General features: G+C 44.0%; 1 protein-coding gene across 2 annotated transcripts; it reads left to right on the top strand.

The window, feature by feature from the left end:
• The first annotated feature begins 1,077 nt into the window (after nt 1-1,077).
• Nucleotides 1,078-27,204, top strand: LOC114155303 (SNF-related serine/threonine-protein kinase-like). Of its 2 annotated transcripts, XM_028035125.1 has the most exons (9): nt 1,078-1,366; nt 1,486-1,621; nt 6,673-7,039; nt 7,496-7,714; nt 9,675-9,921; nt 19,992-20,133; nt 21,982-22,194; nt 22,458-22,595; nt 24,423-27,204. In XM_028035125.1, the coding sequence occupies exons 3-9, from the start codon at nt 6,917-6,919 to the stop codon at nt 25,747-25,749; spliced, it is 2,409 nt and encodes an 802-aa protein (XP_027890926.1). In that variant the 5' UTR covers nt 1,078-1,366; nt 1,486-1,621; nt 6,673-6,916; the 3' UTR covers nt 25,750-27,204. The 2 variants fall into 2 exon arrangements, with proteins under 2 accessions (XP_027890926.1, XP_027890925.1); XM_028035124.1 differs by lacking the exon at nt 1,486-1,621.
• The last annotated feature ends 328 nt before the right edge of the window (nt 27,205-27,532 follow it).

Below are 27,532 nucleotides of genomic sequence, written 5' to 3' on the forward strand. Positions count from 1 at the left end.
GCGGGAACACTGATGACTCAGCGACTCAGGGTCGTGGGAAGCCAAGGCTCATTGATGCGTGTGGGAAGTAAAGGCAGACCCGATCTAATAGATGAGCTACTGTCACCCATACTGCTGATGAAGTTGATGCTGGTTCTGGAAGAAGGGGGCGCTATTCTTAGGCAAGTGGTCATAATATTAACACTGATTGATGGATTTGTGGTCTTATGAGCAGCTATCAACTGATGCATGGTGGGTTCAATAGATTCCCTGGGCTTCAGCTCCGTGCTGTTCCCAAAAATGCACCATCACATCATCATTTTCAAATACTGAAATATTGTCTATATTTATGAAAATCCTTAAATATTAATACAATATTTAATATCAGACATGGGCCTTTGAGTTTAATATAGAGCACAATGATTTCAAAACACAAATTCATAAAAAAAAGGAAAATAATTTTTTTTTTGTCTCCCTACACCCAGAAGACAAATTGCTGCCCCTGTTGCTAAAGTCTGACCCAGCCCATTCTCATCCTAATGTTTTTTTTCTATCAGTGGACATTATATGTACAAGTATGACAATACCTGTTGAACTTAAAATGTATCTGATTTTGTTTTTTCCTCCATTATTTTTTTCTACTTGTAAAACTGAAAAAGAAATGCTTAAAAAATGAAGAAATAAAAAGAAAATTATGTTTGCAAAATAGAATGATTTGGATAACTTTCTTGATGAAAGGTTTTTATTGTTAAATATATTTTTATTTTTCTATTTTTTTTGCAGAATGTGCCTTGTTAGTTTAGTGCAGTTGAAAGAGAGAAGGGGGCTGAAGAGACGCAGTTTGCCCGGGGCACCAATAATAACAGAACCGCCTCTGCTTTAAGAATAGTTTGAGTTTGAAGATAAAATCGTGCGGATCTGAGATAATTGCTGACATAAATTTAAGATGCTTAGTGTTTGTTTTTTATTATTATTATTATTATTATTATTATTTTATTTTCATTTCTGAGAGCTAAATTAAATCAAATCATCCACAACAGTCTGAATCCTCTTATTTTGAAAGCCTGGAGCTCCGCATCATCCTGCTACCTGTGTTTACTTGGCGCAGCTAATAGCGCCAGAGCGAAAGGGAAACAGAGGGCTTGAGTTGACAGTGTGACAGATTAACTCTGGACTGTTTGGGAGCGACCTTCCGCCGGTTCTCTCAGTGTAAGCGGCAGCAGTGTGTTGAACTGAGCGGTGACGGATATCAACCTGCTTTTAAAAAGAAGAAGAAGAAAAACAGAGAAAGGAAAAAAGGAAACCGTCCGAGAGCCGCGCACAATCAATCCCGCAGCATTGAAATGGACCAGATAGGACGCCTGGCGCTGCTTCGGATTCCTCTGTGGTAAGTCGGGCTGGTTCCTGGTGGGAGAATGCGGGCAGGTAGAATCCGGGGTGTTTGTGGTGAAGTTGGGTTGTGGTTCTGATGGGTTGTGTGTGTTTGTTTCATGCATCATGTTGCAGCGCTGCCCGATGAGCCGTTTGGCGCAGGCTGCTGCTGCTGCTCTCTGCGCTGTCATGTTGTTGTGGATGCAGCCAGCAGGCGTGTTGACAGCAGCAGATTTCATGTGCATCCACAAACTCTACATTCAATGTATAAGTACGTCTGGAGACTGACCTAGTCTGGATGCACATTATTATAGATAAATCATACACACGATGCTCTATTTATGCTGAGGGAGCTTTACTACAGCCTTGCATGCAGAACGAGGACAACATTGTTCAGGAAATGCTTGTATTAAATTAATATGTAGGTCATCATACACAGTTATTTCAGGTTGTACTGTGTGTAAAGGAAAACATGACACACTAAGTGGTTTTTTTACCCTTATGGAGATATCATATACCTCATATATCAGATCATAACATATCCTGATGCAACATTCATGTCTACAGTGACATTAAGAAATCTGTAAAAAATTGAGTAGCACTTAAACCAAGCTAAAAAAAATGTTCTGGTTAAAACCAAAAAGATGCAGGGATTCCTTCTTCCGTTATAATAATTAAGCATATTGATTACTTCCGATGTAACGTTAAAACAATTTCTTGTTGATTTGATTCTGCAGAATATTTTAACGATTTTGATATTAGCTGGTTAATTTGCAAATCCGAAGTTGGCGTCTTAACAGGTGCCTGTCTCAAAATGGAGTTACTTTAAGAAGACGGATGTTACCACCCCAATGCTAGTCATGTGTCTCGCATGACATAAGTCAAGTTAGTCTTCTTCGTTTAGAGTAGATTTCTTCTTTCGTCCAGCTGACAGCCAGTGTGCAGCGGCCTGTAGAGGATGTGCAACTCTGCATTGCTTTTTGCTCCAAACTGATCAAATTTTTGTCATCCTCTGTGGTAAAAAAAAACCCCAAAAGGGATTCCAAACTGCATAACATGAGGAATAGTTGTTCATCGTTTTGGAAGAGTGTAACTTTTTAAAACCTCGATAAGCTGAAGCTTAAAAAAACCCCAAGAAAACTGATTTGTAAGATTCGACGGAACAGCGTGCCGATTCCACACAAGCGCCTGTACGCACCAGGTTGCAACATGCTTCTAGAGAAAACGAGGCCGCATTTTATCTTGCGTTAAAATTCCCCCCCGGGGCTTTTTCCAACTGCCACCTGGAGTGTGCAGCCATATTTTCCTTCAGAGGTTTGACTGTTCACTCTGTCTACCATTGATTGAGCAGACAAAAGAAGCAATAAAAAAGAAATGACTGCTACTGACATCTCAACTTTTCTTTCTTCTTCTTTTTCTTTTTTCGTCAACCACCTCTGGGCCTGTCACGGTGACATTTTCTGGACGATAAATTGTCCCAGAAGGTATCGCGATAAACGATAATATGCTCGCTTTGAGACCATTTTCAAATATTATAATTCTACTGGCGTAATAACGCAAGAACACACTCTTAAACGCCAATAACCTTTACATTTTAATGATCATTTAACTATTTATCCAAAATAGATAACCAAATATCAGAAATGACAAATAAAATGAATTATGACGTCTCTTTAGACAAAATTGTCCTTCAGAAATGGGCTATTTGAGAGAAAAGCACCAGGCTGAAGACCAATTTTGGTAGAAAAAAGAAAAAACAATAACTCAAGCAAATGGAAATTATGGAGCTAGTTTTAATTTATCATGCGATCAATCGATTAATTGATTCATTGCTTATTGGAAGAGGCCTAATCACCTCTCGTCCCTCAAGTCTTGCTGCCCTGGACGGAGAGCCATGTCGTCCACATTAAAATCGACCACCATGTTTGATATTTTGGCGGTCTTATACCTTTACCGTACAAAAGACATAAAATATCTACGCTGTAAAGGGTTATGTCTCATTAAAAGGAGTTTAATTCATAGGAAAGGCAAATTATTTAGGTACACATCCAGGCATTTATGTGTTGCGACAAGTGATCCATATGTCAGTTTTTCCTTGGCTACTCTGAAAGCGACATGTCTGGGATGTTTCATCACCTGGGTGTCAAAGTTTCTAACTAATCAACAGTCAGATCACGCTCTTATCTGGGATTCATCGGTAGCTGTGGGAACGGTGCAGCTATTAAAACAGGCCTTTGACCTCAGATGCAGATACGAGTATCTCCCTGAACACACACACACACACACACACACACACACACACACACACACAACTTACACACAGCTTACTTTGTAAATCAATACACCACCAGCTAACTCCCAACGTGTTATGCAACCAACTCTGAGGCGAGTGCGGCCTGTGGATAGACGCGTCGCAAAAGCCTAGCAGAGGTTGCGTATTTAACAATTCCTAACCTCATTCTTAGTTTGCAGATTTGTCAATCAGTTGCTCTGAGCCAATCAAGTGTTTAAAACACTAAACACTAACACTTAAACGCTCCCTGTTTAGGCCAATAAGGAGTCTGGATTTAGACTGGCAGATCAGCCATTTGCGGATTATTAGCGGGTTTGACTCAGGCCAGCTCGACCGCTGAGCGCCGCGCCGCAGCAAGCATTGATCTCACCTGGCCTGCCCCATCATCAGCACTCTGAGTGTGTGTGTGTGTTTTGTCCTTTCATCGCCTCGGTTACTGGAAAAATCAACACGCTTTTGATTGGCCATGTCGAAGAGAGAGAGGGGGTATATAAGAGTTTTGGTTTTTTTTTTAACTTTTCTCTCAGGGTGTGTTTGTCTGCATGATGTTTGGTTGGAAAACTGACAAACTCTTTTTCTCACAGTTACAGTTTTTCCCGTTTTGGATCAGGCCAAACGCTTCCCCAGCCTTTTATAGTTTCCTTCGAGCAACCACAAGTTTCCATATAACCACAGACGGCAGATATTTCTACATCACCACTAGTCATGCCCATAGCTTGGCAACCTTTGTTTAGTTTCATGTTGTCGTCTTCACGGAGCCCGCCGAAAAACGGGGCGCGCCTCGGTACAGCATCACCTCCCTGGAATGTTCCTCGCTGGCACATTCTGTGTTTCGTGCTGCAAGTTTTGTTCTTGGCACGCAGGTAAATTCCTGGACGTGGAATGGCATCCTTGCCTGCAGGGTTTTTCTTTTTTTCTTTGTTCCGCAATCAGAGTGATGAAGCCACATGCTTCATCACCGGCGAGCATGAATGAACCGAGCGAAAGGTTAGAAGTGAGCAAGGCACGCAGCGTCTCAAAAGAACTCGGCGTTGAGTCATTGCTGGAAGGAAATATGCATTTATGCAACTTGGGAAAGAAAAACAACTGATGAGTCATGGAGGTGATTGCTCGTTTCTAAAGGAACAACAACTGGATTAATGATCAGGCGTGTCAGGGGCGTGCTGTGGTGGCGCAGGGGGTTAGCACCCCCCACGTTTGGAGGCCTTAGTCCTCGACGCGAACGTCGCGGGTTCGACTCCCGGTCCCGACGACCTTTACCGCATGTCTTCCCCCCTCTCCTCACCCTCCTTCCTGTCTGCCTACTGTTGAAAAAATACGAGCCACTAGCACCGCAAAAACTCTTCGGAGAAAAAAAAAGGAAAAAAAAAAAAAAGATCAGGCGTGTCACGATAACAAATTTTTTTCTGGACGATGAATTGTTCCAGACGTTTTTGCGATAAAGCACAATATTGTTGTTTTGAGACCATTTTAAAGTGACGTAATGGTAATGGCAAAGTAATATTGCAAGAGCACATTCTCAAAGTTCAGAAAAATTCTAATGAACGTTTAGCACTGGAACCGGAAGACGTTTTAAAGAAACAAACAAAACAACAAATAAAATGAATTTTGAAGTCTTTGTAAATAAAATTGTCCTTTAATTAAAAGAAAAATGGCTGGTTGAGACCAAAGCACCAAACTGACGACTTTTATCATCCAGTTTTTGGTAGAAAGAGAGAAAAAGAAATAGATAAACGATAAATCACGGCAATGGAAGTAACTGAGTCTGTTTTAATTTATCACGCGATTAAAACGGTGTGAGTTGTTTTCCAGAAAAGTAGACTTAGAAGATTAGAATGGATCGGAATCATCTCTGTAAGTTGGTGTCAACTCTCCTAAAGCTGTTTTATTATTGCTAAACACTTCATTATTTCAGTTTAGCCTTTTTAGAGTTACACTAGGACGACTTATTTATATCTGTGGGCAGTAGATCTTTGACTTTGACACAGCAGCATTGTTGCGCCCATAAAAGGCTGTTTACAGAAGAGTGCAGCTCATCAGATGATAAAGCAGAGAAAAAAAGTGCCGAAATGAGGTGATGTGGAATCTGCTGATGAGTTTTAACATACAGGTTCAAATTTATCACAACATGTGGAAAAAAGGCAATAGTGGTAAACAATCTATGTTTGTACCATGTAGATTCGCTCACCAATGCAAACATTTTTCACCAAATGGTACATTTGAGGCATTTATAGTTTTGCTTTCCTTCCCCAACTTGACCACTAGATATCACTTGCCTTTCATAATTGCTTGTGCTTTGGTTTTCCAGTTCACGTGTCGTTTATTCAGTCAAGAAGTTAAACTTCAAATGAACGTATCTGGAGTTTTCCAGTTGATATATGTGGTGATTTTACGCGGTGTTTTAACGGGCTTTCATGGTCTGGACAACCAGTTTTTGAAGACTTTGCCTCAAGCCAAAACATTTTTTATTATTATTTAGCATAAATGACAGGTAATATTTGTGGTTGTTTGGACTGTGGTTTAAATTTACTAAACCATGTCACTGAACCCAGGGCCTGGTTTGGTAACCACAGCGATAGATGCATATTACAAAAAACGTAAGAAATGTTTCCTCAGGTATTAAAGAGTCAGTGTTTATGTATTACCGCTCTTGAATAAAAACTTATTATAAAAATACCTAACATGTCAAAAACCCATTTATAGTACAGAGTCATCTGCATATTAAGTGAACTTCAGCTAAGGTTAAGTATATATTTTAATCTAACGTTTATTTTTAAGTACACATTTTTATTTCTACATGCGGGCCAAGAAATTTAACTTTTATAGTTTTAGTGAATAAATGGTCACACATGATTTTTTAAAAACATATTAGCTACAGTTGAATAGCTGTACTTCTGTACTTTGAGTGAAAAATCACTCATTATTAGAAATCACGATCTTAGCTAGATCGCGTTTGTTCTGGCACTTGCTGTTGCATTTGGTTTGAAGTCCATTTTAATACGTTTCCTTTTCACTTTCCTCATCCTCAGATCACGAATTGATGGGACCGAGTTAAGCCGAGTGCTACGACAACACAAGCCTGAATATTTAGCGCGACAGAGGAGATCCCTGTCAATCCTTAGACTCTGTACGACTACCTCAAGACACGGGAACAAAATAAAAGCTCCCAAAACAACTTCATCTAACGTCAACCGACTCAGGGGAAATGGAGAAGTGACAGCTGAAAACCAGCAGGCAACAAAAGGCTGATCCTTCCACCAGTCCGCCCGAGACATGTCGGGGCTGAAGCGCCATCATGACGGGAAGATCGCCGGGCTGTACGATCTCGATAAGACACTGGGCCGAGGACACTTCGCAGTGGTCAAGTTGGCACGACATGTCTTCACCGGAGAGAAGGTACGCTTGTACATGAAGCACATATAGGCGAACCGCTTTGTTCCAAAGAGCATCATTTAGGGAAACCGTAGCTGCGCTTCCATTACAAATGTGTGCAAGTATATTTGTCGGAAAAACCCAATTTCCCAATTGTGGTGTTTCCATTAAATAATAAATGCAATTGAAACCACACGTGAATAAGCTTGTTCATGCAGTGAGTCACTAAAAGTCACGGCAACGACAAACAGTTACATGATGTATATCCGTAATTCAGCCATGGCGACAAGCCCCTTTTACTCGGGAGCGACGACGTATGCGGCGTTTTGGCGAAATTGTAGTTGGCCACGTTAGACCAAAGTTATGGATTCATCAACACAAACAAACCATCATCTCCCTCCTAATACTTCCTGTCGTCGTCTGTCCTGCACACGAGTACGGTAGTTTGTTTCTTGACTTCTCCCTCTGACTGTCCTCCAGGTCGCAGTGAAAGTCATAGACAAGACCAAGCTGGACCCGGTGGCACGGGGCCACCTTTTCCAGGAGGTCAGATGCATGAAAATGGTCCAGCACCCCAACGTGGTGCGCCTTTACGAGGTCATCGACACGGCCACCAAGCTCTACCTCATTCTCGAGCTGGGCGACGGGGGAGACATGTACGACTGCATCATGAAGCACGACGGAGGCCTCAGTGAAGAGGTGAGAGGGGGGGGAGAGGATGGACGGCGTTGGACTAAGTGGTCACCAAGAGCTCGTCGACCTATTAGCCATTGTTTGTCTTTCATGTCATCGCCTGACCTTGGACTTGCCTCGAGAGACTTAAGAGTGATAAAAAAAAAGTTCAAAATTAATACTCATTATCTTGGGACAGGATGAAAATCTGCAGACGGGAATTTGGAGGGATTAAAATCCAGTGTTTGAAGTGAGAACAATGTTTTGGTCGAAGGCAGTGCAACAGAGTTCAATGTTTGTCTGGCGCTCATGTTATTGTGCAGACAGATCCTTTGGAGTTCATTAGTTTAAGACCCCCAGGGGTAAGTCTGTGGCATTTAGCAGTGAAGCACTGCAAGTCAGGGCATAGAAAGGGACGAGTTGTTCAGTTTTAATAGACTTTAGTTGAGCCGTTTCTTCTTATTTAGGTATCCAGTGCCTTGATTTTATTTTGAAATAATTTGATTTCTTAGCAGATGAAAGCAAATTATACAGTTACAGTTTAAAAAGTACATTTTATTGTTTCTCTGAGTCTTGAGTTAAATGAATTGGGTTTTACAAAGGTATAATGTGCCGTTTATAAGTTTTTAGTTGATGTTATTGATGAAGCAACATGTTTTAGCTTCTTCCTCTTTACGGGCAGCTAAGCCCACTTTCCTCCGACTGGCTAACGTCCAGAAGCCTGCTGCAGTGCTCCACAAAGCCCCGTTAGCTGTGCTCCCATTACATTGCAGGTATGCTGTACTCGGAGTCTGTGGCCATATAAAGAATTCCTTTACTAGCTGACATTAGCGCGGAATGAAGTTGAAAAAAAAAAAAAGCTGTAAACCTAATACTTAAAGCAGTCCTGACACTTTTATCTGGGGAGGTGGAAACTTTCTTATTGCATGAAGACATTTAAAACCTCTACTAAACTTTCCTCATGCTATCTTTGGACTGGGTTAGTTGTTTCTCACCTAGATGTTCTGCTATTTTAGCAAAGTAATAAAAACTATGACTTGTTTCTACAGATAACTCTACATTCTGAGAGCTATTTCGTTACTATTAATTTGGAATAGCTCACATTACTTCCAAAAGTACAATTACAATATTCTGTTTTAGATTCGTGTCAAAATGTTTCGCTAGCTAACAGTTGTCTTTTTGCTGATAGCTAGTTAGCAGGTTTTCTCTGTTCTTACTGTTTGTTTTTCAGCAGGTTAACAGATTTTTAATATTTGAATGTCTGACATTATGTCACACTTGTGTTTTTCTCAGACATCAGTTCATTTACATAGATTTATTTGTAACTTCTACCACAGTTTCACCGTGCGCTAGCTTGATTCCCACCAAAATGTTGTAGCTACTTCAGCAACGTGAACACAACAAATCTGTTTTTTTACAAATTCACATACAGAACGTCGCTAACTTTAGCGTTTGTTAGTATGAAATTATGTTCTTGACCCTGTTTTCCGCTTTCAACAGCTTTTAAACGAAGCTTGACTTTCTTACTAATTAGCTGTTTGTTGCTTAAATATTGCTAGCTGCTTAGCGTCTTTTATTTTCTGTTCTTACATGTTGTTTCTGAGCAAGAAATACTATACAGGAAATCTTTTGCTAGCCGACATTAACTTCGGATAATGTTGGGGAAAATGCTTAAACATCAAACTCAGCCGTTCTGACGTGTATTTGGCTGAGATAAATTTTACAATTAATTATTTAAGCGCTCTATAAAATGACAACCTTCATTTGTCAACCAAAGCTTGTTTTGTTTTTTTCACACCATCATGCTGCGTAGGCATAACGACTGTGACATGCAGTGTACATCCTAACCATGCTAAACGGCTAATGGCTAGTATCTGTTTTTGTAGTTTATTTTGGGCGGTTGAAATCACCCACCAGGTAAACCGAAAGGCATCCATGAAACCACCTTTCTGACTGTGTTTCTCCCCCATCTCCCGTCTTTTTCAAGGTGGCCAAGTGCTACTTTGCCCAAATCGTCCACGCCATCTCCTACTGCCACCGGCTCCACGTGGTTCACAGGGACCTGAAGCCTGAAAATGTTGTTTTCTTCGAGAGGCAGGGCGTCGTCAAGCTCACCGACTTCGGCTTCAGCAACCGCTTCCAGCCCGGAAAGACGCTGAACACGTCCTGCGGCTCGCTGGCTTACTCGGCTCCTGAAATACTGCTGGGGGACGAGTACGACGCTCCGGCAGTCGGTAAGTCCGCAGCGGGAAGGACGCCAACCTGATTCCAGCAGCCATTGGAATCAGTTGTTGCTGATGCTACAAAAAAATAAAATAAAGCGATGGTCTTTCTGCTAAAATGACCCCGAGTAATAGTGTTGACCACAGTGTTTGACCTTTTCCACGTTATGGATGGACTCTGCTGACTACTTTGGCCTCCTGGCAGCTTATCAGCCAGCTGATAAAAGGGACGAAGGTGTCCAATATCCAGATTGTGCAAGTTGCAGCTTAGAAAGCAGGTGATCAGCAACAATGCAGTCCTACACCTGTGATCTATTTTTGTTTGTATTTTGCCTTAATTAACAGTATTGGCCCTTCTACCGATAACAATATATCTGCCTAATCGGGATAAAGCAGATTTCCTCGTCGTTCCGTACTTCTGCATGCGCCTGAAGCAGCTTCGCAGGCTTTGTTTCCACCGCAAGACGCATCTCTCCCAAAGACAACAAGCATTTGGGTATCAAATGAAATCGTAATGAGAAATCAAAACAGAGGCATCGCAGACCCCTCTTTCTCTACTGGGGGAGAGAAAGAGGTGCAAGGAACAAGAGGGAAGTAGACGGAGCGAGAAGAGGCGTCAGCAGTTCTTGTGTCTGCCCAGAGGCCACTGCGTCAGAGCAAATGCAGGGGAAAGAAAAGGCAGCAGCAAGAGAGAAGCAGTGTCTGTTTTTCTGACTGAGTGGATTTGCTGTGGCTATTTCCATCTGTCTTTCTCTCTCTCTCCCTTTTTGCCGAGCATCTTCCATATTCCTAAAAGTAGAGTAATCATAGGGCTCTTTGGTTGGATGTGTGTGCTCTGTCTGAGGACTCGCTTGTGTATACTGTCAATGCACGGATGTGTGTGTGTGTGTGTGTGTTCTGTGCTGTGGAGCAGCTGCATCGCCCCTGCGTTATTGTTCATTCGGCTGAGATGATGATGTTTTGATTGTTGGGATTATCCACCCAGCCGGCATGTAATATCGTTCCCCGCCGTAGCGGCGGCTAAAGACTGATGCAGAGCAGTCTGGACGGAGGCCGGCGGTCCTGACATTTAAGAGGCTCCCGGTTACCTGTTCGTGGGTTACAAGCAACAACGCCGACAGAATCCACAGGACGCCGAGGTTCCTCTCAAGTCACGCCAAGTGGCACGGAGCCCAGTTTGCAGCAGAGATAAAGAGGCTGTTAACACCCGGGCTTTATCGAGCCGGGCTCGCTCGGAGGTTGTCGGTCGCGTAAGGAAGTCCTTGAGAACGCGAGATAATTCGACCAGGAGTTCATGTAGCAGAGTGGTTAATAAGTCACAGCTCAAGATTCCAATAAAAAAAGAAAAAGCTACACGCACAAGCAATGACACTAGTAAAATTGCTGCCACCCTTTCGCAAAGATAATCCCCAACCTTTAATTTCAGTGCATTTAATCAGTTGATGGGAAAGAAATGCCACATTAAGAAATAATTGTTTTTCATTAACAAACTTTGAAAAAAAAAAACTATGAAGCTCACTGTTGGAGAAATGCAGCCTAGCTTTGCTTTTTTCAGTTACCTATTCTCCATAAGAACCACTGGACTTGAGCTATGCAGGGTAGGAAATAGCTCAGTCTGTCCTGCAATGAGGAACATAAAGTTTGTTCAGCTTTACTTAACCTCGCCATTGCAATCTCGCTTGATTCTCATCTCCCTTCAGTGCTGCTTCTGGGATTTCTCCCAATGAGTTTGATTTCTCCGCTAGAACTTCAACCAGGCCAATCAGTGCGCAGGAGGAGGAGGAGTTGCGAACGATGACGTAGAGTTTCTGCTCTGCTTCTGAATCGTTTTCTGCTCATGGATTTAATTGGCAATGGCAGTAGAGGAAGTGAACAAAGCCATTCAGTCCATGTTGGCCACGCTTCTAAATATTGAGCAATTAAAGTCTGAGCAAGAGGAATGTTTAAGACATTTTATTACTGGCAAAAATGGCTCTACTCCATCGGGGTTCTGCAAAAGTCTCTGGAGTATTGTTGTTTCTTGACTTCTCCGCCCATAATTTCCGATAAACTTTATAGCATCTCTTCTCCACGGCTGTCGTAGCTTATTACATACGTCATGGCCAAATGTTAGCAACTGGCTAAAATCCAGTACGATTGTTTGAAACTTCAACATAGTCCACGCCTCTGGCAAGCAATCGTTTCTAAACATCCGAGGGCCCAGACCCTCTGTACGAAGCGAAGCGTAGAACAAGAGGCCAGTTTTTACCAGGTTAAGCTTTACTGGGTCATTTCTAGCAACAAACATTTCAGGTGGGTTTGATGTGATAGCGACAGATTCATTTATTTAATTACTACTGTCAAGAACCATTTATTTTCTTCCTTTCAAAATACCTGGACATTTTTGCTTAAACTGTGTGGTCTCAGAAAGTCTTTGAAATACCAGGAAGTTCCATCCATCCATCCATCCATCCATCTTCCTCCGCTTATCCGAGGTCGGGTCGCGGGGGTAGCAGCTTCAGAAGGGAGGCCCAGACTTCCCTCTCCCCGGCCACTTCTTCCAGCTCTTCCGGGGGAATCCCGAGGCGTTCCCAGGCCAGCCGAGAGACATAGTCTCTCCAGCGTGTCCTGGGTCTTCCCCGGGGCCTCCTCCCGGTGGGACGTGCCCGGAACACCTCACCAGGGAGGCGTCCAGGAGGCATCCTGACCAGATGCCCAAGCCACCTCAACTGGCTCCTCTCGATGTGAAGGAGCAGCGGCTCTACTCTGAGTCCATCCCGGATGACTGAGCTTCTCACCCTATCTCTAAGGGAGAGCCCAGCCACCCTACGGAGAAAACCCATTTCGGCCGCTTGTATCCGCGATCTCGTTCTTTCGGTCATGACCCAAAGCTCATGACCATAGATGAGGGTGGGAACGTAGATCGACCGGTAAATCGAGAGCTTCGTTTTTTGGCTCAGCTCTCTCTTCACCACGACGGACCGGTACAGCGCCCGCTTGACAGCAGACGCTGCGCCAATCCGCCTGTCGATCTCCCGCTCCCTTCTTCCCCCATTCGTGAACAAGATCTCGAGATACTTAAACTCCTCCACTTGGGGCAGGACACCCCCCCTGACCCGGAGAAGGCACTCTACCCTTTTCCGGCTCAAGACCATGGCCTCGGATTTGGAGGCACTGATCCCCATCCCGGCCGCTTCACACTCGGCTGCGAACCGCTCCAGCGAGAGCTGCAGATCACGATCCGATGAAGCCAAAAGGACCACATCGTCTGCGAAAAGCAGAGATGAGATCCTAAGGCCACCAAATCGGATCCCCTCAACACCTTGGCTGCGCCTAGAAATTCTGTCCATAAAAGTGATGAACAGAATCGGTGACAAAGGGCAGCCCTGGCGGAGTCCAACTCCCACCGGAAACGAGCCCGACTTACTGCCGGCAATGCGGACCAGACTCTGACACCGGTCATACAGGGACCTGACAGCCCGTATCAAAGGGCCCGGTACCCCATACTCCCGGAGAACCCCCCACAGGGCTCCCCGAGGGACACGGTCGAACACCTTCTCCAAGTCCACAAAACACATGTAGACTGGTTGGGCGAACTCCCATGCACCCTCCAGGACCCTGCCGAGGGTGTAGAGCTGGTCCAGTGTTCCACGACCAGGACGAAAACCACACTGCTCTTCCTGAATCCGAGGTTCGACTATCCGACGGACCCTCCTCTCCAGGACCCCTGAATAGACCTTGCCAGGGAGGCTTAAGAGTGTGACCCCTCTATAATTGGAGCACACCCTCCGGTCCCCCTTTTTGAACAGGGGGACCACCACCCCAGTCTGCCAATCCAGGGGAACTGCCCCCGATGTCCATGCGATATTGCAGAGTCGCGTCAACCAACACAACCCTACAACATCCAGAGCCTTAAGGAACTCCGGGCGGATCTCATCCACCCCCGGGGCCTTGCCACCGAGGAGCTTTTTAACCACCTCGGCAACCTCGCCCCCAGAGATTGGAGAGCCCAACCCAGAGTCCCCAGGCTCCGCTTCCTCAGTGGAAGGCATGTTGGTGGGATTGAGGAGGTCTTCGAAGTACTCTGCCCACCGACCCACAACGTCCCGAGTAGAGGTCAGCAGCACACCATCCCCACTATAAACAGTGTCGACAATGGAGGCACGGAACACGGTCCACTCAGACTCCATGTCCCCCACCTCCCCCGGGACGTGTTCGAAGTTTTGCCGGAGATGGGAGTTAAAGCTCCGTCTCACAGGGGATTCCGCCAGACGTTCCCAGCAGACCCTCACAACACGTTTGGGCCTGCCAGGTCTGACCGGCTTTCGCCCCCACCACCGGAGCCTACTCACCACCAGGTAGTGGTCAGTGGACAGCTCCGCACCTCTCTTCACCCGAGTGTCCAAGACATACGGCCGCAGATCCGATGAAACGATGACAAAGTCGATCATTGAACTGCGGCCTAGGGTGTCCTGGTGCCAAGTGCACATATGGACACCCTTATGCTTGAACATGGTGTTCGTTATGGACAATCCATGGCGAGCACAGAAGTCCAGCAACAGAACACCGCTCGAGTTCAGGTCGGGCGGGCCGTTCCTCCCAACCACGCCCCTCCAGGTCTCACTGTCGTTGCCCACGTGAGCGTTGAAGTCCCCCAGCAGAACAAGGGAGTCCCCAGGAGGAGCACTCTCCAGTACCCCCTCTAAGGACTCCAAAAAGGGTGGGTAATCTGAACTGTCGTTCGGCCCGTAAGCACAAACGACAGTCAGAACCCGTCCCCCCACCCGTAGGCGGAGGGATGCTACCCTCTCGTTCACCGGGGTGAACCCCAACGTACAGGCGCCGAGATGGGGAGCAACAACTATGCCCACTCCTGCCCGACGTCTCTCTCCCTGGGCAACTCCAGAGTGGAAGTATGTCCAGCCCCTCTCAAGGAGACTGGTTCCAGAACCAGAGCCATGCGTCGAGGTGAGACCGACTATTTCTAGCCGGAACCTCTCGACCTCACGCACTAGCTCCGGCTCCTTCCCCACCAGAGAGGTGACATTCCACGTCCCAAGAGCCAGTTTCTGCAACCGAGGATCGGACCGCCAGGGTCCCCTCCCTTGGCCGCCACCCATCACACAGTGCACCCGACCCCTATGGCCCCTCCCACGGGTGGTGGGCCCATGGGAGGTACCAGGAAGTTTCAAAATCTAATTAAAATTCAAATGTTTTTTTTTTTTTTTTAAAAGACATTTTTACATTCTGTTGAATTTATTGCTGGAAAAAAAAATCAGCAATAATTCCCACTCACAAAAATCCGTTAAAAATCGTATTACTCTGATGCCCTACAGTTTAAAATTGTGTAAACGCTTGGCGGGTTATTTTCTAATTTATCTTCATCTTTTCTCCCCAGTCCTGCAGAGAATCCTCCCTTTATTTTTCTGGCAGGATTCCACTCTCATACCTGCGCCAAAATAAATTGATCTCTTAAAAAGCTCATAATGAGCAGAGCCCCCTGGTGCTCAATGTTTTGTTTTTTTTTCTGTTTTGTTTTTTTATTCTGAGATCTTTAAGGAAATTGGGACTGATGCGCTTTTATACCCATCAGGAGGCAAACTTGGTCTTGCTCCAATTAGTGGAAGGAGCCAGGAAGAGGAGCGAGGGGTCATGATGTGACCGCTTTTGTTGACTCACAGTTAAGTAGCAGGTACTGACGAACAGGGGCGTTGTCCAATCCTTTTGACAAAACCTAATATTTGGGGAACTTTTGTTGTTTCTCGCCTCATTGATGAGGATTCTTGGTCCTCGTCATTACTTTGTTAAAAAGCTTAAAATGTTGTGAATTTTGTGCCGCATCTGCTGGTGGCCAGATTGCTGCCATGAGCCGTTCTGTTTTATTAGCGGCGGTGGAATCTATTCCATCGTTATTTTATTAATTAGCTTTTTTTTTTTTTTTTTTTTTTTACAGCTATGCTTATTTGCTTGATAATTCTGCTCTTATTTGAGAAGGATTGTGTCATTAAATGAGAGCATTTGCAATTCTGTTCTTCTAAGAAAACCTCGAAGGATGTCGGAGATTTGCATTTTGGTGTTTTATTTTATTTTTATTTTTTTTTGGAGTGTATGATGTCGGACTGATAAGTGCTTTTTCTTCTCTGATGTTCTCGGCTGTGTGGGCTTTCTTTTTTGTCTCCAATAAATGGGAAGTTAAATATAGCTCTGCTCCTCCTCTTCAAAAAAGCTCAAGCTGCTCTTAAAAATAATAACTTACCTAATAGCATTCCCAAAGAACACAAGCAAGGCGCATGCATCATTCAGAGCTGCGTCTGTGTATAGAATGGGGGTATTTTGTGTCATTGTGTGTTGCATAATGCAGTGCCAGGCATATTTATTGGCGCTATTGGTAGAGATGATTAAAAAAAAAAGAAATACTAAAATAAAGTCAACATTTATTGAGTAAGCATTATAGTTTGCCGGTTTGTGTTTACCTGGCAGATGTTGTATTTTCAGAGTACAACCAAACGTCATGTAGTTCTTGCTCCACAGTTTGAGAACCATGCTTCATGATAATGGGGGAAAAAAGGTTCGTTTCTGTCTTTATTAGGCTATAGAAAAGGCTCTTGATCTTTCAAAGAGTTCAAGACGATGAAGTTTTTTAGATGGGTATCTGTTAGGTGTGCACCGATTGTGGTCTTTAGGCCGATCAATGTTTACCGATCTTTTAAAAAAGCCGAGTTTAGCTCCTCTTTTAAAAGAGCTCACAACCTTCTGAATGTGTTTGGCTAATTAAAGTCTCAGGCTGAATTGTTGCATAATAAGATTAGGCAAATTCAGCAATGTGCCGGAGTTCGTTTTGTTTTTTCCTTTTTTCGGCGTCTCGGTTTGGCTCATTTTAATCCTACGAACCTGTTTCCAGTTATAGACGTGCGAAGTTTGTTTGATTTTTTTTTTTTTTTTTAAGAAAGAAACATAAACAGAGAGAAATATTCCTCAACATAGTACAATTTTTTTTTTCACGGTGTATAAATGTACTCTGAATATTTTCGGTGTGTGATTTTGCTCCTGCAATAAAATCTAAATTTTACAGGAGGAGTTTTATAAATCATAACCAAGGGAAACAAACGTATTTATTCCCCAATCAGCAGGGCCAGGCTGAGTTTAGCTCATTTTGGCGCAGGGTTAAAAATATCAGCACACAAAGGACTGCTTAATGTTGTTTATTTCGAGAAGCAGTTATATAAAAAGCAATATTCTTGGCTGCAGAAAGGAACGTTCACTCTGAGAGAGCCGTCAACACCAAGCAGCCTTCATTCAGTGCGACGCTACAGTCTGTCAACCATCTGGTTTATAAATAAAGTTAACGACAGGAAGTTCGAACGGACGGCTGACGTAAGTAAATGAGGGAGCGGGGCTTGCCGTTGCCGTTGCTAGGCTACGCCGCTGACGGGTTGGGGGGGTAAAGAGGCGGCCGCGGCAGCTTTCGCTCCCTCCATCAGCAGAATGAGACGCCGCCGCTCACGGCGGGGCAACACGTTCTGACTCCGACAGATTGGATTCTCCGGCGTGTTCTGGCAAACTGGAGCGAAGCGGAGACACGCAAAGATAAATCACCGGGGGTCCGAGGATGATAAATCCACCGGGGCTCCTCCGTATTCAAACTGCTGCAAGTTACAAAAGCACACGTTTTGTCAAGGGGGGATGAGGGATGGATCAACTTCTCTTTAAAAAGCGAGCTGTCACTTCTGTTTGGTTTTAATTTCCACCCTCAAGCACGTTTAATGAACAACAACAACAACAAAAAAAAGTACATAGTTGTTTCAGGAAGTTCTTTAGAAACGCACCACGGCAGATTTTAAAAACATTCACGGTGAATTAAATGAATGTTCTCTGTGAGCCAGGGGCGATCCTAGTCTGTTCGGCGCCCAGCGCTTCCCCTTTTCTCCCTGCTTTTTCAACCAACCATGTCGCATCATTTAAATTCCCGTACACTCTGAGAATTTCTGAAAAACCTGAAAGTGTGACGCAGTGTAGGCGTATGGGCTGTTTTGACTGAAGCAGAGAATGAAACAAAAAAATATACATGTAATGTCTGTGATATTGGTAAATATAATATCCACAATTGAAGACCACGCAACACTTCTTAGCTAATGGCTATTTAACATGACCCGCGTTACATCACAAGATCGTTGCCGTTAGTAATTCTAGTTTCACTTTCCTATGTTGTCGTTCAGTTTCAGAAGAATTAAAATCTTAAAACCGTAATATGTTTTTGGCAGAAAGTCAAATATGTCGTCCTAAGCTGCTAACCGCAAACAACGAAGCTCACGCCGCCCTCGACGAGAAGCCGCCCTGGGCCGCTGTCCGGTCTCTCAATCTTTCTTGGTTTCTTTTGAGCTCACATTGTTGCTACTTTAATGTCGTCTGCATCTAATTCTGACAGAGGTCGTGTCAATGCGTTTTACACCGTGTTCCAATCTGCGACCTAATTCACAATCACCTGAAAGCCTTTCACAGCAATCTGAATGTATCTGAGCAGGCTTTCAGCTGATAGGCATATAGATTTTTTTTTTTATGTTTAAATAGTAACCTAAGAAGTAGCACTCTAGTTAATTAAAGCAGGAAGAAAAGAACCCCCCCCCCCCTCCTTAAATCAGTCAGATTTTGCTGAGAAGGGGCCGAAAAGTCACTGATTGTGCGCTTCCACAGGAGTCGGCGTACGAGTGTGTGATATGTGTGTCAGTGGAGCATCCTGCTGACCGGAGCAGCAGCGACAGCCCTGAGCACAGAAAGCTGTGCTGCTGCTTCTTCCTTTTCTTCTTTTTTAAAAAAATAATCAGACTAAAAGAACTGTTCCATGAAATTAGCATTTGCATGAAGCTCTGAGGGATGAACACGTTAACCCACTTTCCTGTCGACTGTGTGTGTGTGTGTGTGTGTGTGTGTGTGTGCGTGCGTATGTGTGTGTTGACATGCGAGCGCGCCGCTGGCTGCAGGCAGCCGTGCAGAGCCTCGTCTTCGCTTAGACAGACGCATCCTGAGCCGGCACGTATTTATGGAAATGGTTTCTGATCGAATGTGCTTCACGCTCCGTTTTAACCCAGGGAGGAGACAGCTCATATGTACAGAGATATATATTTATATACTGTATATATGCATGATGTTTTGGAGGGCAAGTGGAAAAAAATGGCCACTTTGTGCAGCACATGGAGCCGCCAGCAGCCTTATTTGTGTGATATTTATGACACAGATTGAACGTCATGTATATCTGCCTCTTCCAAATGGAAGATCCATCAGCAGGCCTGTCGATTAGCGAGATTTGTTTGGAAAAAGCAACCAGCCACAAATCTAGCAACTTTTTTTCCTGTGGCATTGGAGACTTTGTCTACATTAGCCTGCGATTCCATTGACCATACATTTGCGCAGTTTGGCGTTAAAAAAATTAATTTGCTTAATGGATTTTAAAAAATAACAAAAAAATAAATAAATAAAAAAGTTTTTTTGCCAAAATATTTTGTCACAACAAAGAGATGTTTTTTTTTGGGGGGGGGGGGATTAATATCGAAATTGGTTTATTTTGCAAAACTGCAAATGGAAATGCAGTCACGTGATCAACAACCGGATGCTACTACTGGCGAAAACCACGAAGAAGACGACAGGAAGTAGTTGGATGATCACAGCGCGGCATGTTTTTTAACGACTTATTGGTTCACGTCTGATTTTAATTGTGTTTGTCATTTAATGGAAACACTGCAATTGTAGAATTGTGTTTTTTCGACATTAGAGGAATATAGACAAAGATTTGAGCACATTTGTAATGGAAACGCAACTGCTGTTGGATCAATTTTTTAAAAAAGTGAATCGGCCAGAAAACTGGCATCTGTAATAATGGCCATATGTTATCTGATGCAAATAAAAAGCAAAACACGAACAATTTCAGAAGGTCACTTCTTTTGTTCAGAGGAAACCGGGTAGATGCTCTAGCACCACCCAGTGTCTATCTGTATCTTATCTAGGTCACTAACCAGTGAAAACATACATGCCTCACTTTGTGTTTTCTTCCTTTTAAAAATAGCCCTTCCTGCTTCACCGTTGACGGTGTTCCCTCTCCGTGTGTGCAGATATCTGGAGTCTGGGGGTGATCCTCTTCATGCTGGTGTGCGGTCAGCCCCCCTTCCAGGAGGCCAACGACAGCGAGACCCTCACCATGATCATGGACTGTAGATACACGGTGCCTCCGCACGTCTCCCCTGCCTGCAGAGAGTGAGTAATGCCCCGGCAACGCAAACCCACACAGAGGGACGGAGCACTCTGCAGGTGCTGCATATTTCATGTTTGGAGATGTGTGAAGGAGAGGAGAGGCGAGCAGAGGAGCGAAGGGTGTGGCCGTTCTTCGCTGTGTCCTGCTTTCTTCCACCCAGCTGCTGCAGCGAGCTGCTCCAGCAGGGATGCGGCGCTGCGTTAAGTGGAACTAATGCACCCGCTTCCAAATCGCTTCTGTCTTGTTGGGTTTTTTTTCTCTCTTTCTTTCTTTGAGCACAGCGAGGGTTTAATGTCGCATCCAGACAGAAAGAAAGAATTTCGAGCAGCCGAAGCTCGGAACGCGCGTTGTGTTTGGCCTCGACTTTATTACTCTGTGTGGACGTGAACACAGTGCTACAAACGGTGGCACTTACCCTGGTTTCCAATGAGGCCTTGGGGAGTGGGGGGGAACAGGACTTCCTTCTGCTTGTGTGACTGAACAATTTAGCCAGGGAACATCTGCTGGGGTGATGGGCGTATGATTTCATGTTTTAAACCGGGTGAGCAGAAAACACAAATGTAAAAGAATGCTGGGATGACATTAGTCTTAGCATTAACTGACTTAAAACAGTAAGGTTCAAAGGTTAGTGTATTTGTAAATTTGTTGTATACATAAACTTTTGAACACTCCAATACCTCTTGTGTCTCCTGGGTAGGACATAAATTTTAAAGGTTTAGAGCTTCCAAGTACTAAATTTTCAACATTTCTGGAAACCTTAATTTAATACTATTTGCACTTTCCAACATTTTATTATATTACAACCCTCAAATTGGGATTTTATGTGATGGACCAACACAAGCTGTTGCATAATTGTAAGGTGGAAGGAAGACAAACATGTAGCTTTCAACATTTGTTTTACAAGGAAAAATCTGAAAAGTGTGGCATTCTTGTGTACTCTGTCCCCTCTTTTAGGGCTTTACAATCTGGCTGAAAAACGTATCACGATATAAGCGTTTCATATCAGACAAAATCAAAAAATTATTGATTCGTTTTTGTGGCGTGATATTTCCAGTTTTATCCACAACTTTCAGTCCACAACATTGTTTTTCATTTTTAACTAGTTTCCAGGCAGTGTGAGAAACCTGAAACCGCTGCTGCGCGAGTTACTCACACACATTGTTGCTAGGTAACCAAAGAGGGCTTAATTTGCCGTGAGAGGTTGAGCGGCTAAAGCCTTTCTTCTGCCTATATCTCCCTGAATGCTGTGCAGTTCTGGATCAGAATTCAGTGAATATGGATGAATATTGAATGTTTTATCAGATGTATTATCTATCAATATTTATTGCGCGTCTATCGCAATATATATTGTTATTGATTTATTGTCCAGCCTAGTTTAATCTTATGGTGGATCTTTTCTTTAAATGTTTGTCAGGGAATATGAAGCTTCATCAAGGTCAGAGAACACACCAGATTGGTTCAGGGATAAAATTGGGAAGAAGTTTAATAAGAAGTTTCACTCTTAAATTTTTCAAGACTTACAGGCTCCGAAGCAGAGACGCAGAAACTACTGAAGCCTCTGCAAAGCCTCACCTGGACAGAGGAAAGACGTTTTAGTCCTTTAGAGACATGTAAATAGAAATGAAGCTGTTACGTTTAATTGCAAGAACTCACAAGCAGAGTGATAAAACTTTAACCACCATTTGGCCTGCTGCTACTGCTCAGTTAAATGGTTATTATCTTTGTTTAACATACATTGTGTAAAACCTTACACCATTACAAATAGGGGGGAAGAAAAGAGCCGCTTTACTTTTTAAATTTGGAAATCATCGATTGAAACCCCATGATGCTAATCTCCACCCTGCCTCCAGCCTTATAGGCCACATGCTACAGAGAGACCCAAAGAAACGAGCGACGCTAGAGCAGATCGAGGGCCACGAATGGCTCCAAGGCGTCGACCCCTCCCCGGCCACCAAGCTGTCCACCCCTCTGGTGTCGTACCGCAGCCTATCGGAGGAGGAGCACGGCTCCATCATTCAGCGCATGGTGCTTGGGAGCATCGCCGACAGAGACGCCATAACCGAGTACGTATCTCCTACCGATTGAACCATAAACACGCATACACAAGTAGCAAAAATAATCTCCACTAAAGCTCAATTGACTGTCATCAACTGTTTAAAACGCAACTAAGCCGCTAATTGTGAGTTGCTGCCATGTTGAATTCAATCTCATTTGCTGTCCCCGACCCCTTGGGTTATGGTGGTTGTTCAACAAAACAGAAAAATAGAAGAAAAAGTTGATATGCGAGGGGAATTCTTGATTTAGGTTTTTGTAACTACTGTCTCAGGGCTCTGGAGTCGAACCAATACAACCACATCACAGCTACCTACTTCCTGCTGGCGGAGAGGATGCTGAGGGACAGGCAGGAGAAAGAGCAGCAGCACAGCCAGACGCGGTCGCCCAGCCCAAGCAAGGCCCAGTTCAGGTAAATACATATGTCCCACATCGTCATACACACACACACACATACACACGCGTATTGGAGGTCCGCGTTTCTTGAAGCGGACAGGGAGCTGTCTCTGCAACGTCGCGTACAGTCAATCTCCAGAAAGTAAATCCGACAGAAGATGGAAAGGCAGAGCTGTTTGCTGAGCGGGGATTGAAGAGCAGACAGACGAGAGAAACAGTGAAGAAGAAAAAGCAACACTGTTTATTCATTTAGAGGGAAAGACATGTTGAAGCGTTGGCCTTAAATCAGAAAAGATTTTAATTTAAATTATGATACAAACTTAATTAATGAAATCATTTAATTTTTTTATTAGCCCTTTCATGCATGAATTATGATCCTTTGTGTCAGAATTTTTTTTCCATTTAAAAAAGAAAATTCTTAAGGCATAAAAAAAGGTAGGAAATTTTTTTTGTAAAAATATATATATATATATTTTTATGTGATCAATTGTAATTTTGTCCAAATACAAAGTTGTTATTTGAAAAATACATCAGTAATATTGTTCCTTAGGGGTTATCTGATGTCACAATATTTTTTTTACTTGCAAGAGTCGTCTACAGTAGAAGGAGGGACCGGGTCGGTTCTCATGCTTTTTTGTCTGTCGGCCATATTGTATTTAAGAAAATTAATTTCTTGCATTTGCAGCTGATGGCCAGTAGTTGATGGTATATTTTATGATGCATTAGTGTCCACTTCAGTGGTCTGTGTGCATTTATAACATAAAAATCCACAGGAAGCACAAGAAAATGGCTTTTAGATAGCTGTCCACTGTAGTGACCACTATGCATGAAAGGGTTAGTATCGATGTGTTTGTGAAATTAGCTTGGAAGCAGCTAACCAGCTGCCTAGCAAAGTTTAGTAATAATCACGGGTGCTGAATTTAATTCTCTATGTTAAAGATTAGTATTTAAAAATAAGTATGTATATTATTATTATGATTATTATTATTATTATTGCTTTAAAAAAAGCATTAAACTGAAACTTTCCCATTTCCATGTGTATTCTTGAGATAGCTAAGAGCTAGTGCTGGAACAGTGCTTATTTTGCATTTTCAAACATCAGCTATGGCAAATATAAAATATATTTTGTAAATATACATTTTTAAGCTGTATTCATAAAAATGAACCATGTTAGCCTATTTGTTTACTAATGCTCTTAAAGAATATGCTGGTGAAATCATTTCTATCTGAGAGCAAGCTAAGCTCTAGCTGGCATAGCTTAGCATAAAGAGCTGGGCTCAGCTGTTGGTCCAGCACCACTTATTAAGGAATAGTTCAATGTAAACTATATAGTAATAGTGAATAGGAAACTGTAGGCAAACGCAGAAGCTTTCTAGTTTGCCCATAAACCTCTCAGATAAACTACATAGGATGTAACTGTTAACTTTTATTAATATTACTGAACAATAGGTTAGGAAAAGAAAAGTTTTTCTCTGAAAGAAGCTAACAGCTTGTTAGCATGCACTAGCTCAAGCCAGAAAATGGATTTGTTTGGCTACGTCAAAGGACTGGAAATGCTTTGAAGTTGCCTCTTAGGTTAAATTTGTGGTTTTGTTTGAGGTAAAATTATTTTTCTATTTTCTTTTTTTTTTTTAACTACTTTGAACAAGCACTTATATGATAGCTTTTTTTATTGGTTCTGTCTTTTAGCTCTTGAACATGGAACATTTGTGTTTTCTTTGCTAGCATCTCTCATGCTAAGCTGATATTAGATTTTATCCTCTCTAATTATTCATCTGAGATCAACGTAAATAACCTTTCTTGTGTATTTTTCACTAACATTATTGTGTGCAATCCTTCACAGGCAATCTTGGCCTACCAGAGTAGATGTTCACCAGGAAGTCAGTGACGGGATTGGAGGTCCTGCCATATCCCACCCCGGAGGGCCCCAGTCCCCCGCCCGCAGCGCTGAGAGCCTCCACAAAGGTCCTAGACCTAAAACCGCACTGCTGGACCTCAGTCAGCGGCAGGAGATCCAGACGCCACCTTCCAGCCAACCGCAGGCTGCACGACAAAATCAGGAGAAGAGTTTGAGGCCCCTGGCAAAGCCCCACTCCAACCCTCTCAGGCTGGGCTCCCTGGGGTCTGTGGGACCGTGCAAACCACGAAGTCCCAGTCTGTTCAGCGTCGAAGAGGACGAGGAAGAAGAAGGAGCAGAGGATAAATGCTTGCCCCCGTCTGCTCTGCCTTCGCAAGTAGTGCTTCGCTCCAAAGCCTCCTGCTCCTCTTCCTCCATGTCTTCTTCTAGCAATCGTATGACTTCTCGAATGAGCGCTCCGGTTCTAAACCAGATCCACGAGGAAGACAAAGAAGACGACGAAGAGGAGGAAAGTAGAGAATTACGTGGATTTGGTCCTCCTAAACCAAGTCTTAGCCTCAATTTGAACTCTAGAATTCCATCTCCATCAACGCTAATATCCTCTCCTAAGACGCCAACAAACGCGACTTTTACCCCCAGCTCAGAGACGAGTGACGAAGAGACGGAGAGTCATTTTAAACCTCACGCATTGACTGTGGTGGGACAAGAGGACGATAGGGAAGACAGGAAAGGGGACGGAGAAAAAAGAGGGGCAGGACAGGGCAGTCCGCCCAACTGTGCCAGTCCGGGGTCGGGGTCAGTACAGGGGAAGGGTACGGCCAAAGCAGCCAGTGGGCTGGTGGAGAGCCTAAAACTCATGAGTCTGTGTCTGAGCTCTCAGTTCCACAACCTGACGGGTGGAGGTGGAGGTGGAGGCGGAGGAGGAGGCGGCGGTGGAGGCTCCGGCGGCAGCGTCGGCGTCAGCAGCGTCGGGGCCGACTCCCAAGAGCGCCCCATGTGGCGGATGTGCATGGGCGGCTCCACCGGCAGCCTGGACAAAGTGTCGCTGCTCGGCGGGCCGTCGCCAAAGGGGAACTTCTACCACCAGCCGCCGCTGGGGGACGTGCTGGCGGACCCCCTGCTGGACGGACCCTGCTCGGGAACCCTGAGACTGGGGGAGCTGGACTTGGCCCGGGAGAACCACAGGAACATAAAGAACCGCGCGCTGCAGATGCCTCTGAACGAGAAGACGCTGTCGGTCAACATTCACCGTGGCCCCAAGGAGGGTCTGCTCTGCACCCCGACCCCACACAGCTGCTGCCAGGTCATATAGCCCCACGCGGCCGTGTCAGTCACACTCCACCCCCTCTCCTGTTCAAATCACTTCTCTTCCTGCTTTTTATTCAGCTTACAACGACCGGTTGTCGTGAGTTCACACTGTTTTAATTTGATTTTTTTTTTTTCGTTCTTGTTTGGTGTTGATTAACACCTAACGGTGGGTCGCTGGGAAACGGCAAAATTGCACATTTGGAGACGTAAAAAGTCTCCACGGAGGAGACGGGGCGTAGGTACGTGAAGCACTTTCAGTAATATTAAACAGAACACTAAGGGGACGTTTTGACTTGACGGTGTGTTTAATCTGAGTCTTTAAAAATAGAAGCAAATAGAGGAGGAGCTCCAAACCGCTCCGCTTCTTCACACTTCTTCTTCTACTGTATGTACACAGTGTTCGCACCCAGATCACTAAAATAAGCTGACGACTGAAAGCTGGCAAACTTTAGTATTGTGTTACATATCATGATTTGTGTTTTTTAAAATGTTTTTTTAAATGGTTTTTTTAGACAATCTTTTATTATCGTAATATCGAACGCCCGTTTTCATTTGAACGAGGGAAAAATACAGGGCGAAAACGGATAACGGCACTTAAGCATGATGGAGGCACACGATATATTTTTTATCATTGTTAGATGTTTTATTTATCTTGAACATGGCCTGCAGAAAGAAAACACACACTTTGGTTTTTGTGTTTTTATTGGGGTTTTTTTTTTTTTTTTTTGCTGTTGAATCTCTGCAGATTTTGTACATATGTGAATAGCCCGACAGTACTCTGTACCCGTAGTATTAATGGTAAAGTCGTATCGCAGTAGAGACCCGAATGCTAGATCCTTGTACGCCATTATCCTGTCATTCCTACTGCATCGTCAAGAGCTGTTGGGTTTTTTTTAACGCTCGCAAAAAAAAAAGAAAGAACATTAAGCGGAATTTAAACTTGGCAAAGGCAGCTCTGAAAACTCCAAAAGCGGCCCTCGATCGCGTGAGGAAGGGGACAAAAAAAAACAAACAAACAACAAAATAAAATCAAACTCTGGGTGCAGACACAGACCGCGTCCATCCTGTAGTTTCTCCAGGAGCACAGTAGCCACTGCTGTAGCGTATTCCAAGACTACAATGAAAAAGGGGGTTTTTACAAGAACACAACAACACTACCCTGCCCACCCAAGTGTTGATCTCTGTAACTGAATGTGTGACCCACCCCTAGTGGAATATATAAACCGATGACAGTGCATGTGTTTTTGCTGTAGCAACCCTCATTTCTCACCCACGAGGTCAAAACCACCTGTTGTCTCTACCTAAGTAAACGGATAGAAGTGGTCACTTTACTGTAACCTCACAGCAATACCAGCAACTGCAAAATGTACAATGGATGTGCCATAAAAATCTGTCTCAAGCATATTGTACTGTATGTATATGATAGAGATCTATTACAATAAAAATGATGTGAATGATGTCTAAGAGCTGTTGGCTTTTCCTCAAATAAGAGTTCAGTCCTGACAGCTGCAGTAGGGGGTTCTGAGAAAACTGTGGAAAATTTGAGCGAGGCTCCTCCCCTTTGCCTTCCGAAGCTCCTCCCCCTCAGCAGAGAACTGAAGAAATCGCCAGTTTCCCTTTGGCTTTTGGTTGTTTCTCCTCCATTAGCACAACCGCAGCACACCGACAATCTTGATCTTGAACGGCCGTACGTGTTGTGTGGGGTAAAGGTGTGAGCAGCTCATACACAGGCATGATTCACACTACTATAACACTCCTTCTGGCTCTGATTGGCTGTTTCTGACTGG

This window comes from Xiphophorus couchianus, chromosome 13, assembly GCF_001444195.1.
Source record: "Xiphophorus couchianus chromosome 13, X_couchianus-1.0, whole genome shotgun sequence".
Taxonomy (NCBI): Eukaryota; Metazoa; Chordata; class Actinopteri; order Cyprinodontiformes; family Poeciliidae; genus Xiphophorus; species Xiphophorus couchianus.